The 15,371-nt window shown below is 50.8% G+C and overlaps 1 protein-coding gene across 4 annotated transcripts in view; it reads right to left on the bottom strand.

Moving 5' to 3' along the window:
- REEP1 (receptor accessory protein 1) overlaps positions 1-15,371 on the bottom strand; it is a 104,702-nt gene that overhangs the window by 5,791 nt on the left and 83,540 nt on the right. For 2 of the 4 annotated variants that reach the window (XM_035001118.1, XM_035001119.1), the window contains 3 exons: positions 8,860-9,037; positions 4,804-4,839; positions 2,740-2,856 (listed from right to left, as the gene is read on the bottom strand). In XM_035001118.1, the coding sequence (XP_034857009.1) occupies positions 2,740-2,856; positions 4,804-4,839; positions 8,860-9,037 (331 nt within the window). The remainder of the gene's footprint in view (positions 1-2,739; positions 2,857-4,803; positions 4,840-8,859; positions 9,038-15,371) is intronic. The other 2 variants (XM_035001120.1, XM_035001121.1) reach the window with 1 other exon arrangement.

Raw genomic sequence — 15,371 nt, 5'->3', positions numbered from 1 at the left:
TGATGCCACACCAAAGAATGCTCAGGGAAAGAATCTCCTCTAGAACGGATAACTGCAGTGATTTCAGAGGGCCTGGCAGCTTCCTCTGTTCTACAGACAAGCAATGTTGGCAGCGCCTTACACTTGCATATTCAGCTCCAAGCCTTCTTTGAGACAGGATGTCAAATGCCAGGAAGCCTTACTGAGAGAACCTTAGGCAAAGTTATGTAGAGTTTTTCATTTCAAAGGCTAAGTCCCAGAGAAGCCAAGAAGCCTAGTGGAAAGAGAATCTTTTCCCCCCGGCCAACAGCAAGATCCCTGTTTTAGTCTACCACGATTAAATCCACAGGAAAAACTCCAGAGTTAATTCATGTCATTGAATGCATAGTGTTTTTTAAAACGTTCAATGCTTAAGCATATTCCATGTCATCTGGCCAGGTGGTCAGCACATTCCCAGCTTATCTGACACTCAAAGAGATAGCATTCTATGTTTCATATATTGTTTTTACTTAGAATCACAGACTGTAGACATAGGGGGCCCTCAGATCATCTGGTCAACCACCCGAAGGCCTAAAGAAAGAAAGAAAACGGATCTCCTTCTAGAACACCCTGCTACTGCTCCTAAAAACACAGTGAGCCATCAAATGTGTCCTCTCCATCAACAGGGGACTTGCTAGACTGTAACAGGGGACTCGCTAGACTAAAACACAGCACCCGATTTAACCAGGTGTTTTAAGCAAAAGTAACAACAGACCCTAACCTTGAGCCGCTTTGCCAGGTCCTGCTGCTGTACTCCCCAGCAGCCAGCAGGAGGCAGCACGAGAGCTAGGAGTTGCAAAACGGTCTTGTAGGCGGGGAACGGCCTGCTCCGACAGCGAGCGCCTTGTTAAGGGCCAAGACTTAGATCATTAATCTTCCTTGATTTCTTTGCTCTGTGCACCCCCCAACCTGGGGGGTCCTCCGGTCCCATCCTAGGTGGAATCCTGACATCATCTGAGAGCTTAGTTCTCATCTCAAGTCAGACCTTGACACAGTCCACAGAGAAATTCCTTCTGGACACAGACACCTCTTGCCTGACAAGAGGAAAAAGAAACAGGCCTGCCTAGAGCCCAAAGACCTCAGACGAAGGCAGAAACCACAGAAGCAGCCTGGCCAGCTCCGCCCCAGCACGAAACTGGATCCTGGGAGTGGGCTTGGGGACTGGTTTGAGTCTGTGCCTCTGTTCCCTCCAAATCTTGCTCCAGGGCTTTCCCTGTGCTGTTGCTATCCACTCCTTAATACTCTCATCACTCCCAGAGATGACCTTTGGGGGGAGTGACTCTCATGTAAGTTCATGGCCACAGCCACCACCTCCAAACCTCCGGTGATGGCAGCCAAGGCCTTGAGCCTGCAGAGCTGCCACCCTAGTGCCCAAGCCTGGGCAGCCTCGAGGAAAGTGCAGGAGTCCCTGCTGTCTACCCCAGCCTCGGCTGACATTCTGTATTAGCAAATGCATCAGCAGGACTAAGGAGGCTAGCGGGTGCTCCACCTCTTCTCCCTGTGGGGAGGGCAGGGAGGAAGAACCCTTGGAGGCCTGAGTCGATGCTAGATGCGTCTGCACTGAGCCCGACACCTCCCCCCGCCTCCCGTAGTGCCAAACAACCCCCAGGTTAGCAGACACATCCCACACAGCACACATTAGCGGGAGCCATTAATGGAAGTCAGCAAACGTGTTGAAGAAGAGCACGCCCATCTGGAACACTTACATCCGCATCCCCGACGGCCACCGAGGAGAAAGAAGACAATATTCTGTTAGGGAAAGGGTCTTTGGGGATGCAGCTCACACACGTGTGAGCGTGCGTGCAGACGCGCGGGTGCACGCAGAGCCGGACACTCCCTCCCTCCTCACGCGCTCAACCTTGGACAGCTCCTGCTGCTGCCAGAGGCAACGCGCAGCCCAGCCGCACTCTTGGCCAACGCAATTCTCTCTCTCCCTCTTTCAGGATGGGCGGGGGGGGGGGGGGTAAAAGGCATGACTTTGCTTTTTAAAATGATGTCCCACACACTGGATTTTTTTTTTTTTAAGATAAACGTACACCTCTATGACTAATTCTGAGCAGTCATACAGACTTGAGTTCTATATTAGATCAAGGCAGGTAGAGAGAAGAGGCAGGAAGGAGAGATCATAATAATCATAATAGAAAGAGACCCGTGCCAGAAACAGCAGGGAATCGACTGACAGAGGGGCAGGAATGGAACCGAAGTCGGGAGAGAATGTTCTTCTGGGGTCTGAGATGCACAGATGAAAATCATCTCAAGGGACTAGGAGGGGTCCTCTGACCAGAGTGTCTGTGACCCCCTGAACTCCTCTCGCATGTTGTCACTGCCCAAGAGGTGGCCTCCAGCCCCCCAACACCATCTGCTGACACTTCACACCTGGCACCCTTCACTTGCAGAGCTGGCCACACTTTATGGAGGAGGGGACAGAGGTCTGCAGAGCTCAGGGACTTTCCCACCAGCACAGAGGGACTTGGTGTAGACCAGCCTGGCTCCTTGCAAGCAGACCATGGGGAGACTGGGAGGTGTGGGGAGAACTCTGGGGCAGTGGGTGTTAGAGGGCGCGAGAAAGAGAGGGCTGGGGCAAAGCCTCCCAGATCACAGCTCTGAGCAGAGTCACCTGAGGCCCCACCCAGCCCGGCCCGCTACCCAGTCCCCACAGGGCCTGGGGAGAGCAAACTCGACTAAATCCCTGCAGTCAACTGCAATTTTATTTCAACGCACTGGGAATGCAGCCTCTGATTTGGAAACCATCAGCAGTCACGAAAGGTGAGGGCTTCCCAGAGAACAGCACAGAGCCGTCCCATGAGGAAGGAATGGAGAAGGCAGCCTTTCTTCTTCCTGGTCCCCCAAGGAGTAATATCCCAGAATTAGAGGCTTTCAGAATGGCTCACGGAAATTTACAGACTCAAAATTGGTGAATAGTTAGAAATAACCACAGTCACCTGAGGTTGCTGGGACCTCGCAGTTGTTTCCCATGAGTCCATGTCCACCAAGGGCAAGTGTTAGCCTCTAAGCGCTGCAATGCAGCCCTCCATTCATTTCTCCCTTTTTAGTTAGTTGTTTCTGTTTCTGATGTGGACTGGAGGCCTCTGAGGCACACAGAGCTGGTCAGAGTTAGACCCCCGGGTAGGACACTGGTCTCCACTGTTCCCCTGCTCAGAACTCTTTTGACGGTCAGTTCACATTGCGTTTATGGTGTCCAAAACCCCCAGGTCTTATGTGGACTTTCAAAAGCCTTAGAGAAGGGGCGCCTGGGTGGCTCAGCCGTTAAGCGTCTGCCTTCGGCTCAGGTCATGATCCCAGGGTCCTGGGATCGAGCCCCGCATCGGGCTCCCTGCTCGGCGGGAAGCCTGCTTCTCCCTCTCCCACTCCCCCTGCTTGTGTTCCTGCTCTCGCTCGCTCTCTCTCTGTGTCAAATAAATAAATAAAATCTTAAAAAAAAAAAAAAAGCCTTAGAGAAGTCTTACAAGTGAAGAAATGAAGGGAAAACAGGACACTTCTTAACACTAGCTCATGCCCTCCGCTCTCAGTAGTGTGGGAGGTATGGCCATGCCTCAGGGGCCCCAGTGCCTCCCTCCTCCTCCCCTCACGCCAGCCAGCAGCGACGGGAGGGGTGGCCTTTTGCCTTCGGAGCCAAAGGCAGCTCCTCCCTGGGGGCGGGGGGCGCCCTCCATGGCAGACGAGAGGGGAGCTGAGCCAGTCCAGCACCACCTCCAGTCCCTCATGTGTCTAGTCAAGGTTAGGGGAACAGCAGGAGCAGGTCAGGAGAGAACATGGCCAACCGCGGGGTGGCCATGGCTGCACCAAGCCATCACTCGCTCACAGGGAGGGCAGGAGCCGGAGTCCCCGCCCAGGACTGGGACACCCCAGGCCCCTCCCTGCTCCCTGAGGTTTCCCGGCTGCTGTGGGCTATAACAAAAAGCCTTTTCACAACCACACAGTGAGATGGGGAAGCAGGACCTTTACGTCTATTTTAATGAGGAAATCGAGGCTCAGCGTGGTTAGATGGTTCACGCACAGTTACATGGCTAGTAAGTGGCAAAGCAGGACCAGGGCTCCCTTGGCTGCACCTGGACTGAGACCCCTGGAGCTATGGGGCTCTGTCACTTCCCAGGACCTGGGTAAGCTCCTGTGTCCTCATCCCCAGAGCACCAGGAAATATGACCCTGCCGGGGTTTCAAAATATTTCCACACATTCGCTGATACTCTTCCTCCAAGAGGTAGAGATTAATCTCCGTGCCCTTGAGTGGGGCTGGACCTAATAACTCACTTCCAACAAACAAACAGAAGAAGGCCGAGGTGGTGGTGTGTGACTTCAAAGACTGGGTCCTAAAACATACTGTGGCTTCCCGCGTGTCCTCTCTCGACTGGATCACTCACTCTGGGTGAAGCCAGCTGCCATGTCGTGAGGACGCTCGAGCAGCCCCAGAGAGACTCCTGTGGTAAGGATCTGAGCCTGCAGCCAGCAGCCACGAGAGAGCCATCTTGGAGGTGGATCCTCAAGGCTCAGTCAAGCCTTCAGATGACCACAGCCCCGGCCGACATCTTGACTACCACTCTTAATAGACCCTGACCCAGAACCACCCAGTTAGGCTGCTCCTGCATTCCTAGTCTGCAGACGCTGTAGGATAACAGGTTTGTCATCTTAGGGAGTTAACCCCCTGACTCCTCCCCACAGACTACGCAGCTGAAAGGGAGCCCCAGGGTCAGGCGCCAGCTTCCGGTTAGAACGTCCTCCTGAGGCGAGCGTCCAGCGCGCTGCACAGAGGCTGGCGGCCTACTCACCTTTCCGGGTCCTGCAGGTGGAGCAGCAGGTACACACTGTGGGGATGGGGGACATCATCAGGGATATCCCTCACTCGACAGGAACCAGCCCCAGGAAACAGGGAGGCCCCAGGGAGGTGTGGGGATTCCAGGGGGTTCAGTATAGGGGTCCCAGGCATGTGGGTCTCTGTAGAGACACCAAGGTTGGGGAAGAGATCATTCCAGACTCAGCTTCCTCTCAGGTGCTAGAAAATGCCCTTGCCTGGCCCACAGGGGCTCTGCCTTATGTCCTCTAAGAAACAATTCCCACTGCACCTGCCCACACACCCGTCCTCCTCTCGACGCCTTCCAGTTCAGAATGACATCCAGGAAACCTTCTCAGACTGACCTCTGACTCTCCAGAGTGCTTAGTGCTTAGTGTCAGTCATTTGGCTATTGCCTTGCAAACTCCACTGGTCTCGGTGCTCATCTGGGGCTTGGTATACAGTAGGTGCTTACTAAGTGTATGCTGTCTCCACGTTCATGGAAGGTAAGGATCATTCTTTTAACACCCTCTGCACCCTTCCTTGGGTTCAATGCTTTCAGTGAACGGGGCCTAACAAAAATCTGTCGGGAGGGCGATCTGCTCCTGGAGAGTCCATATTATTATTCTACACCATGGGCATGTATTTTATTTTACATACGCTGTTACATAATATCTCACTCTGCTTTGTGCTTTTCTCACTAGGCATCACGTATTCGAGATCTGCCTGGATGTACGTTGAGACCGTGGCCTCCCACGGCTGCATGCACCTCCGCGGGGTCCAGCACCGCCTCCTATCTGTCCCGCTGCCAGGCTGCCTTCAACAGCTGCCGCCCGTCCAGGGTTTGCAGATTCTCCTGTTTGCTCTCCTCCCAGCCCTGACACACAGGCTGAGTAGGGATTACGGTACCCTCTTCTCAGAGGAGAAAGCTCAAGGGAACTGTGCTCATCTTCCGTGCCCAGGTCAAATTCTCCCGTAGCGACTGCCTGGGGTATCTTTCTGAGAAAGGGTCGGAGGCCGAACCAAGGCCCCGGGTGAACAAATGTGGCAATTGCCTGGCAAGGTCTGCCTCGCTCACATTACCTCTGCTGCTCTACACAGGCCCACGGTCGCCCTGCCAGGGTGGGAGCCCAGGCTCGGGCCCCAGCCGACCATGCCCGGGGAGCGAGGGGACACAAGCCTTTTGTAGCTGGGCCTCCCTTGCCAGACTTTCTTCCAGGCACCTCGATCCCCAACTGCCCCCGGAGCCTCTGATCTGGGTGCTTCTACCCCATGCCCCGGCGCTGGGTCATCTTTCACCTGTCTCTCTTCCTGAGAGGACTTTTATTTTAGGCCCCAGAACAGCTGGAATGGGTACCACATGGTCCCTGCCCTCCCTGCTACGTCAGCACCTCCCTTCTCTGGCCCCTGGAATCACAGGTGCTGTGGCCAAGGGCGAGCAGTGGGGAGTGCAGCATCATGTTGCAGCATCGCGGGTTCTCTGCTTCTCTGTGAGCTCCACAGGCTCAGCCTGCGTCCCGGGGTGCGGCGGAGGGCATCGCTGCTAATGGGAGGCAGCGGGGCCAGCGCCGAAACAAAGCATCCCAGACCCGTGTCTGTCTAGTGCTGGTCTGGGGACATGGTCAAAGCCCAGGAGATGCTTTCCATCGCCTTCAGACCTTACCAGACTTCCTTTCCCATGTTCTGAGGCTGCCCTGAATCACGCACCAAGGAGAGGTCTAGGCAGGAGGCCTGGATCTGGTCCTGTGTGGCCTTGGCACAGTACCTGACCTCTCTGAGCCTACTTCCTCTCCTTGGTTCACTTTATAATGACAACATAGAGCCTTAGAGGGCAAGGGACTATGGGGCCACTGAGGCCCACTTGCTGGTCCAAGCAGGAAGACCTCCCTAGAGCCTCAGTACATGACCATTCAACTTTGGTTTGGGCCCTTCCAATGTCAGGGACCTCGCAAGGCAGCCCATTTCTCTCCCGGACACTTTCCTATTAGAAAGTGCTTTCGTGGGTGAGTTAGATAACAATGGGAACAATAATAGCAGCTACTACACAGAATACCAGGCGTGATCCTAAGCACTTTCACATGGATTATCTTATTTGAATCCTCAAGACACCCCTACAAATGGGTGTTGTCATCCCTTGTGTACAGATCTGGAATCTGAGGTTCAGAGAGGGTAAGAGCTTGCCCAGGTCACACAGCTAGTAAGCAGCTGTCCCCCTGGAACTTTATCCAACTTTATCCCATTGGTTCTTGCTCTGCCCTCTGAGCCTCACAGAATTGGGGCCTGTTTTTCTTCCAAATAACAGTTTTCATTTGAAGCTCTATAGCCAATGAGCTGACCAAAGGTGGAGGTGATACCTAATTCCAGTTCCTATCCCTATTTCTGAGACAGTGCCCAGTAGGTCAGAAGCTGTAGATGCCCAAGGAAACCTAGATGGCCAGAGGGTGAGCACCCAGAGGGCACTGGTCCAGGAGTCAGGAGGCCCCAGGAGAACGCCAATCAGTGGGCGACCCTGGTGACAGTTCCCTTTGCTGGGCTTCTGTCTCTTCATTGGTAAAACCCAAGGGTTAGACTGAACGATCCTGAATGATCCTGAGGTCCGTTCCTGCCTGGTCTTCTGGGATTCCATTCTCAACTCCCCTGGGAGGGTTCACTTAGGAGATACCCCCCGCCCCGAGGTGATCCTCACCCCTACTGCCAAGCTTCTACCTTCCCAACCCCGCCAGAGTTAAACCATCTCCCCTCCAACAAAAAAGCCACAATCTTCACACATGGGGCCAGGGTAAAGCAGGATATTCCTCAGAGGGGAGGAAACTGATGGACACCTGGCCCGGCTCTGAGCTGTTCTCCTCTCTCTGGCAGGACACATGAGTCCTCATTCCTAGGGCAGCCGCAGGACCTCTTCTTTCCCATCGCTGTCCAAGACCCCCAAAAGTCCGGTGGAGTCCTTGAGGCTCGGGGCCCACACGCCCCCTGCAGGCTGCACTTCCCAGCACAGGTGGCTTGCGTGGCCCTGTCTCTATGTTTAAGAGCAGGGCAGCCACCAGGCATATGTCACAGACACAGTCTCCAAAAGGGTGGTCCGATTCCCATCCGGGAGGCTCAATTTTCCACCAAGGGTGAGGAGTCGAGGGGGCAATCCAGAACCGGCCCCATTAACCCGGCAGTGCTCAGCTCTTGAGAGCCAAGGGCCCTGGAAGGTCTCCACAGAATGGTCTGGGAAGATATGAATCCTGGCCCAGTTCCCCACCTCTAATCCATGCCCCTGCCCTCCATAAGCCTGAAACCCACTAATGGATCGGACACCAGTGGGTTCCGAATGTGGCTGCACCTCACCACCATCACATATCTGGGCCTTGTCCCAGACTTACCAGGACCTCAGGGATGGGCCCAGGACTCTGCATGTTTAATGAGGCCCCCAGGTCAATCCTAATACAAGTAACCTGAGACATCGGGGATACAGGTGGGGTTTCCATAAAGCCGTGGCCTCCACAGGAATCAGACCCCGGAGGTAGTGCGGCCCTTGGCACGTAGTGGCTGAGGCTGTGCATGGTGAATGGGCTCAGGGATGGGAGGACATGGTGGAGGGAGAGAGAGAGGACAGGAAACACTCATGCAGGGAAAAGGGACCACAAGAGCCCTAAGCCCTGGGTGGGTAGGAGGAGACACTCAGGTGCAGGTAAGCCCTCCCGGGAGTACAGGGTCAGAGAGGAAGAGAGCAGAGAAAGCTGCCTTGGCCCAGGGCCAGCCATGCCCATTGCCTCCAGGCTTGGTTCAGGCACTATTCCCCAACCACCCCCAAACCCTCAGATCATCAGATGGAGCAGGCAAGACCCTTTGGTGCAGGTGGCCTAATCCTGCCCCTGATCAGAGTCCTCAGGCCAGCCTCCCATCCTGGCCCAAGTGGTGCTCTGCCTCTCGGCAGGCCTGGCACCATCTGACGGACATCTGTGTGGACGGCAACTCCAGGTTACATGCCACGTGGTGTGGACTGGGCTGCTCACAGCGAAAGCAAGGCCTAGAGACCGGAAAGGGGGAGGAGTGAAAGGACACCTACCTGAGCTGCCAGCGCTCTCAGAAGCGCTCCGGGACATCTTGGGCTGGCCGTGTTTGCCGCTGGCTCGCCCAGCCCCCGGTGGTGGGGGGCTGGAGGGAGCAGGGGCACCGTCACCCCTGATGGTGGTGAGGTCCTGCATGCTGAAGCTCCGGAGTCTCTCCGATAAGGCACCCTGTCCCTGGATACAACACAAGAGGGGGCACACGTCAGAGGCCTGCCCCATACTGCACAGGCAGTTGTGGGGGGCAGACACCACAAAGGGGGATTCTGCCAGTCAGCCAGGTGGAACTCAAGAGCTGGAAGGACTCTGCAGAGGGGCAGGTCCCTGGTGGACTTGCTGGAACCACTGAGCGGGTCAAGGCCCAGAATGTTACAGGGCCTCCTGTGGGTCTCAGTAATTGTTCCTCTGGCTCCCGGCTCCTTCATGTCCTTCAGACGCCCCCCATCGCAGGATGGGCTAGAACCGGGGATAGACCCAGGGCCAAGGGGATAATTGTTGCTTGCAGTTCCTGCTCTTGAGGGGTTGTTTGCTGCTTCTCTGGCTTGACATAAATAAAAATCCCTACATAGCCACATTTTGCTCAGTTCCCAGTACCCAAGAATCTGGTCAGAAAGAGCAAAACCTAATAATCTATGTGCTCAGTCCTTACTCTTTTCCAAGGAAATAATATTCAGCCAGTATTTTTAAAAATGTTTGACAAGAGCAATTTCTCTTATCTGTTCATGTTACTATGAGGCACATTTACTTCCACTCTCGCATTTGAGCTTCATAAAATACCCAAAAGGTAATGAATCAGGAAGGGGAAAAAAATGATACTAAGAAAAAAAAAAAAAAAAAAACCTGCTGACTATAACCATTTCATATTCTGCGAGAGTCACAGAAGTCATCTCAGGGGAAAATAGTTCTTTTGTTTAGGAAAGCAAGATCAATCCATTATATTTATGAAAGGGAAGGTCCTTGCTGTCTGGGTGAGAGAATCTGTGTCAGAGTGAAAAGGATCACAGTGAAGGCTCAGGGAGAGCGGCATTCCCTCAGGGGTGCCTCAGGGGCTGGAGAGGGAGCTTGTGTTTGGGGGAGAAGGAACCTGAGAGGGGACTGGGCTCTGATAGGAGACTGGAGTTATCGAGAATTGGGTTGGGATTGGAGCAGAAGGAGACAGGCAAGTAACCACCAAGCAAATTGATGAAGTTTGGTGTCTTCAGAAATACTGGAGGGCCTGCAGACTTCCCGAGGGTACATGGGACAGCAGGGGAAGGGGGAGGAGGTATTCTATTTGGATAATGAAGGAAAGAGTGGTTCTAGAGGGCTAGAGGACTTGGGGACAATAAAGCACAACAGATCGAACAGAACCAACAAATCAGCACAAAATCAGTGAGAACAGCTAACAAGAGGGCTCTGGGTTGGGGGTGGGATTGATGAAACAAACAAGGACCACAACAGCTTAGTAGGACACTTTCAACATGGCAGAGGGTTTGGAGGACTTTTTTCATTTTACTTAAGGAGAAAAAAAAAAAAGGCAATGAAAAAGGCCAGCAAAGCACAGCAGTCCATAGAAGTGACTAGTCAAAGAGCCAGTCAGATAAAGGAGCAAATGCAGAATGAGTTCGTTAAGGGGAAGGGGGGAAACAAAAGGAGCTTGCAGACAGGTCTAGAAGAAACGTCAGAATAAAACAAAGATGCGTGAAAATATGAAAAAGATCAGTTCTACCAAAGATATAAAAACGTCTCTAGGAAACTAACAGCAAAAAAGAAAACTATTTAAATAATTAAACAGATACAATTCAAATTGTAAATCCAGGCAAAGGGGTCTGATGTAAAAAAGAGATGGAAATCCCCCTGGTAGCCTCAGATACCACACTGCACGATGGCAGCCAAGGGGTCTGAGGGCTCACCTTCTAGACATTAACAGTTGGGTGGTCTGCGCCACAAAACTGGGAGTAGCTGCCCAGTATAATCCCCTCCAAAATCTATCAGCCAATGACCCACTTGGAAGCATTTTAGGGGACATCGAGAACTTAGAAGAAATGAGAGGACTAAAGAACAAAAACGGACTCTGAAAAGAGGGGAGAAATACTGCTACGGACAATGGAGTAATTCAGTGTTAGGTTCACGCCCAGGAAGACCACTCACTGGCTCACTTTCAGTTTCCTCCTGTTCAATTACTTCTGTTCAACAATTATTTATCAAGGACAAGTTCTCTGGGCAAGACAGTGTGCTAGGTGTTATTAGGAAACCAAAAATACAGCTCGATTTCGGACAAAATGTAAAAAGACAAATGTACAAATAACCACACAGAGCTGCTATACCAGAAGCTACAGAAAGTGAAGATTAAGAGCAAGGGTTCTAGAGTCAGACTAGAGTCAAATTACAGTCCTATCAGTAATAGCTGGGTGACCTTAACCTCTGTCCACCCCTCAATATTCTCCTCTGCCAAGGAGCATCCACATGATGAGGATTACATGAGTTTATGCCCATACACTATCCATTATAAAGCTCAATGCATAGTAGGTGTTCAAAAAATGCCAGTTATGATGGTGATGTTGATGATGATGATGGTGAGGAGGATACTGTTGCCTGAGACACACAAGTTGCTGTTGAAATAAAAAATCAAAAGAGAGGGGCGCCTGGGTGGCTCAGTTGGTTAAGCGACTGCCTTCGGCTCAGGTCATGATCCTGGAGTCCCGGGATCGAGTCCCGCATCGGGCTCCCTGCTCGGCAGGGAGTCTGCTTCTCCCTCTGACCCTCCCCCCTCTCATGTGCTCTCTCTCTCCTCTCATCCTCTCTCTCAAATAAATAAATTTTAAAAATCTTAAAAAAAAAAAATCAAAAGAGAACATCTGGCCAAAAGGACACGGAGGGGCTTCATGACCCCAAGCCCAAATAAATGGCCGGGACGAACTCCATCAGTGTGTCTAGCAGCTCTTGCAAATGCTCAGCAACGTATCTGAGAGCAAGCAGCAGCGGACACCGTACATGTCCTTTTTGGCAAAGCACTCAGTTCCACTCCCAGAAGCCAGCCAGCCAGCCTAGCTCCAATATCACTAGCATCATGAAGACTGGAAGTGGCAGAGGTTAGGAAAGAAAAAGGGATAATAATAGCTCTGTATCAACACAGTCCCGACTCAGGCGACATCACAGTGGCATGGATACAAGGATCTCAAAAACAAATTAGCCTTTATCTGTCAAAACAATCTGAGATGGTTAGAATTGATATGGTTCTCTCATTTGTAAACCTCTCAGCCCCGCTCAGTCTCCTCTCCAAACCTCACTCCTATTCGCTTTCCACAAACCCCAATCCACCCTGCCACTTGGGCTCTGCTCTGAAGAACCTCCATTTTATTATTCTGGGAACAACCAAGAATTATTCACTGGTACTCTGCAAAATTGGGCTCCCTATTTTGCAAAAATAAAGTTGGATCCCCTAAGTTTGTTAAAGCTTAATGCCATATTCTCCATAATTCAATGAGCCACATTACCATATTAAAGGCTTTGAGAGGTCCTACAGTGTTTCAGGTTAACTTACCGTATCTCAAACGAATTTGCCCACAGTGGGTTATATTGTTAGTTGGCCATCCAAAAGTCATCCCCAACCCCGTTCTTGATATGTTAAAAAAACAAACAAACAAACAAACAAAAAAACAGATTTTCCAATCCCCCTTGTAGCGATGGATGGCTATGTGATGTAATTCTGCCCAATGTAAGGGGAGATCTGCTAGGGGATTTCCGGGAAAGGTATTTTCTCTTGCTAAGAGAAGAAAGGCCTGACCCTGCTCCCTGTTTTCTGCCTCTGAGCATGGTGGAGCTGCCATCTTGTGACTAAGAGACTCACAGAAACATCCATCCAGAGCCTTGACATCACTCCCTCACTAGAATAATGACAGCACCCACTTACTCCTAGACTTCTTGTAAATGACTTTCATCAGTTTCAAGACATATATATTTTTCTCATCTCTGAGATGAGGGTGTGTCTTACAATTATTGTTGCCTTGATATCTATCACTGTCATTGTCTACATATGAATGCATTTGGTTGTCATTCCTACATATCAATGCATTTTGGTTGGCACGGACTGGACAACTGAACTGAACTGAGTGTTCAATTCACAAACCATTAAGAACCACCTGAAGAAGAAATATGTGTCCTGGTTGTCTGAAACACATTCCCCTGACACCTCTGGTAAGATCAAGAAAGTGGCAGCATCCAACCTGGCAGAATGGATATCAGCAGCGTGGATGAAAATCACAGAGACAAGAGCTCTGTATTACCAGTGCTCTGGAAGGCAGAGAGTGATACGGCGTGGTCATAAAGGGATATGGAGGAGCTCGGCTGAAAAGTGATTCAGGAGAGTCAGACTCAGAAAGTGAGTCTAACCTTAGTTTGGGAAGACCTCAACCAACTGACTGTGCTTATATGTTCCTTTTAATGTATGTACAAAAGTGACACACGAAGAATCTATGTCTAAACTAGTCTAAAAAGAGTCCTTTTGATAAGTAGAAGTAAAAATTCTAAGCGCAAAAGCATTCTGTCCTAATTTACTTGGCAATTATCTTCTTCCTTAGTGGTACATAAGATAACAATGTATCTTAGAAACCACAGCATTTTAGGTTCAATGCAATATGGTTGCACTTCTCTGTGAAGTTTTCTCTGACCAGCTCAGCAAGCTGACATAGGCTTTCAGTGCAGTCTGGGATTCCCTGTAGCACCTCACACAATTGTATTTAACTACTGCTATTGTTTGTTGGTTTGTCTTCCCCTCCAGACTGTTTGTTTTATTTACTAGTGCAGCCTTGGTGTCTGCCACTCTGTCTGATACACATTAGGGGTCAAGGAGTTGAATGAAGGAACATACGGCCATTTACTGAGCAATCCCCTCGGTAATATGCAGCAACAGGAAATCCCCTCCTCCACCCACTGCATCGGCCAGGGTCCCAGACCTGAAGGAGCATCCTGTGGAGCAGGGACTCGGGCTCTGTCCTCAAGGAGTGTATGAGAAATGCCAGAGGGCTGGCGGGTGCAAAGGTCAAAGGGGCCAGGCTTACCACAGGAGACTACACGTGACCTGGCCTTGGAGGACGTGGGTAGGTGAAGATGGGGGCCAAGTGGAAGGAGAAGTAGATTTCTTAGTCACCCGCCACTCAGAGCTGCCACTTCATTCCGTGCCACAGGAGGTCTGTGCAGTTTTGTCTGCTAAGGAGATGGGGCTATCACCCTTATACTGGGTTAATGGCCAAATGAACGCATTGGTGAAAGTGCCTGCTGAAAGGTCACAGGTTTCTTTTAAAACAGCTAGGCCAGTGGAGGACAGGGGCAGGAGTACGACCTACTCTTCACTGCATGCCCTCTTCTGTGCTTTTAGGATTTTATACCATAAACGTGTATTACCTTTAAGAAATCATTACCATTTCATTTTCAGCACACTCAAAGCACTTTCCCAAGATCGCCTTGAGGACCCATTTTTGTAAACACAGGGCTTGCGTGACGCTGACAAATGCCATCTGGACCAAAAAAGAATGACACGGAACTATTTTTTAAAAAATAAACGAGAGCAGAGAAGGAAGAAGTGGTGTCTCTAGACAGTGCAATGTATTCACTGTCCAGCTCTGAGAGCTTAGACTCAACTCTGCTATGAGGGGCCTTGACCCGTTCACCTTGGTCTTTCTCAGCCTTGCAACCTCACTGAGAAATTAAAGCACTGAACAAGATTCCCTTCCAACTGGAAACTTCTGAGTTCAGGAATCTATGACCCTCTTCTGTGGCTCATTATCTGGCTCTGATTGCAATTCCAAAATAAGGGATTCTAGAATTATTTGAAAATCTCTAGAATAAAAGTTGGGTCTCCCATGGCAACTCTGATGGATGAATAGATTCCAGTGTGTGTGTGTGTGTGTGTGTGTTTAAAGTCCTGTATCAACTTCCTCCCCAGCCAACACTCAGTTTAGAATATGAGCCACAGGAAAAGCTAAGAAAAGCTAAGAATGCTAGGTCAGCCTACTTCAGGTACATCTGAGCCTGTCCCTAGGGCTGTCATACCACATGTCAGCACTGTCCTTACCAGCCCACCTCTGGAAGAGCCTCTCCAAAGCCTGTCATCATGGGACTGGGAAGGGAGACATACTCAGCCTTCCATGAGAACAAATCTCTTACTTACTTATAATCTCTTGTACTCCTGACTTCTTCATTCCCTATGGTGTTATAAGCACATCTACCCAGTTTTGTTATTGTTGTTTGTTTTCACAGACCCAGTTGGCTGCTTTCTGGGCACGTCAACACAATATGGCCTGGGGGTTCTTTCATCGGTGCTCCTAGAACCCCCAGAAATCCCACAGATGTGCCTGGGGACAAGGGAGGGTAATCCATTCCTAATTCTTTAATCTTTATTTTCTAGCTAAAACCCTTAGAAAATAAGACTTCAAGAGGTAAACTGTGTCACTGAACTTTCTATTAATATGAGATCTTTAATGTGTCCCTCAATTGGTAAGGAATGAGAAAGCCACTTAGCCAACACATACCA

The sequence above is a fragment of the Mirounga leonina genome, unplaced genomic scaffold (genome assembly GCF_011800145.1).
Source record: "Mirounga leonina isolate KUSES-001 unplaced genomic scaffold, KU_Mleo_1.0 Mir_125, whole genome shotgun sequence".
NCBI lineage: Eukaryota > Metazoa > Chordata > Mammalia > Carnivora > Phocidae > Mirounga > Mirounga leonina.
This window is presented reverse-complemented; position numbering and strand designations above follow the sequence as displayed.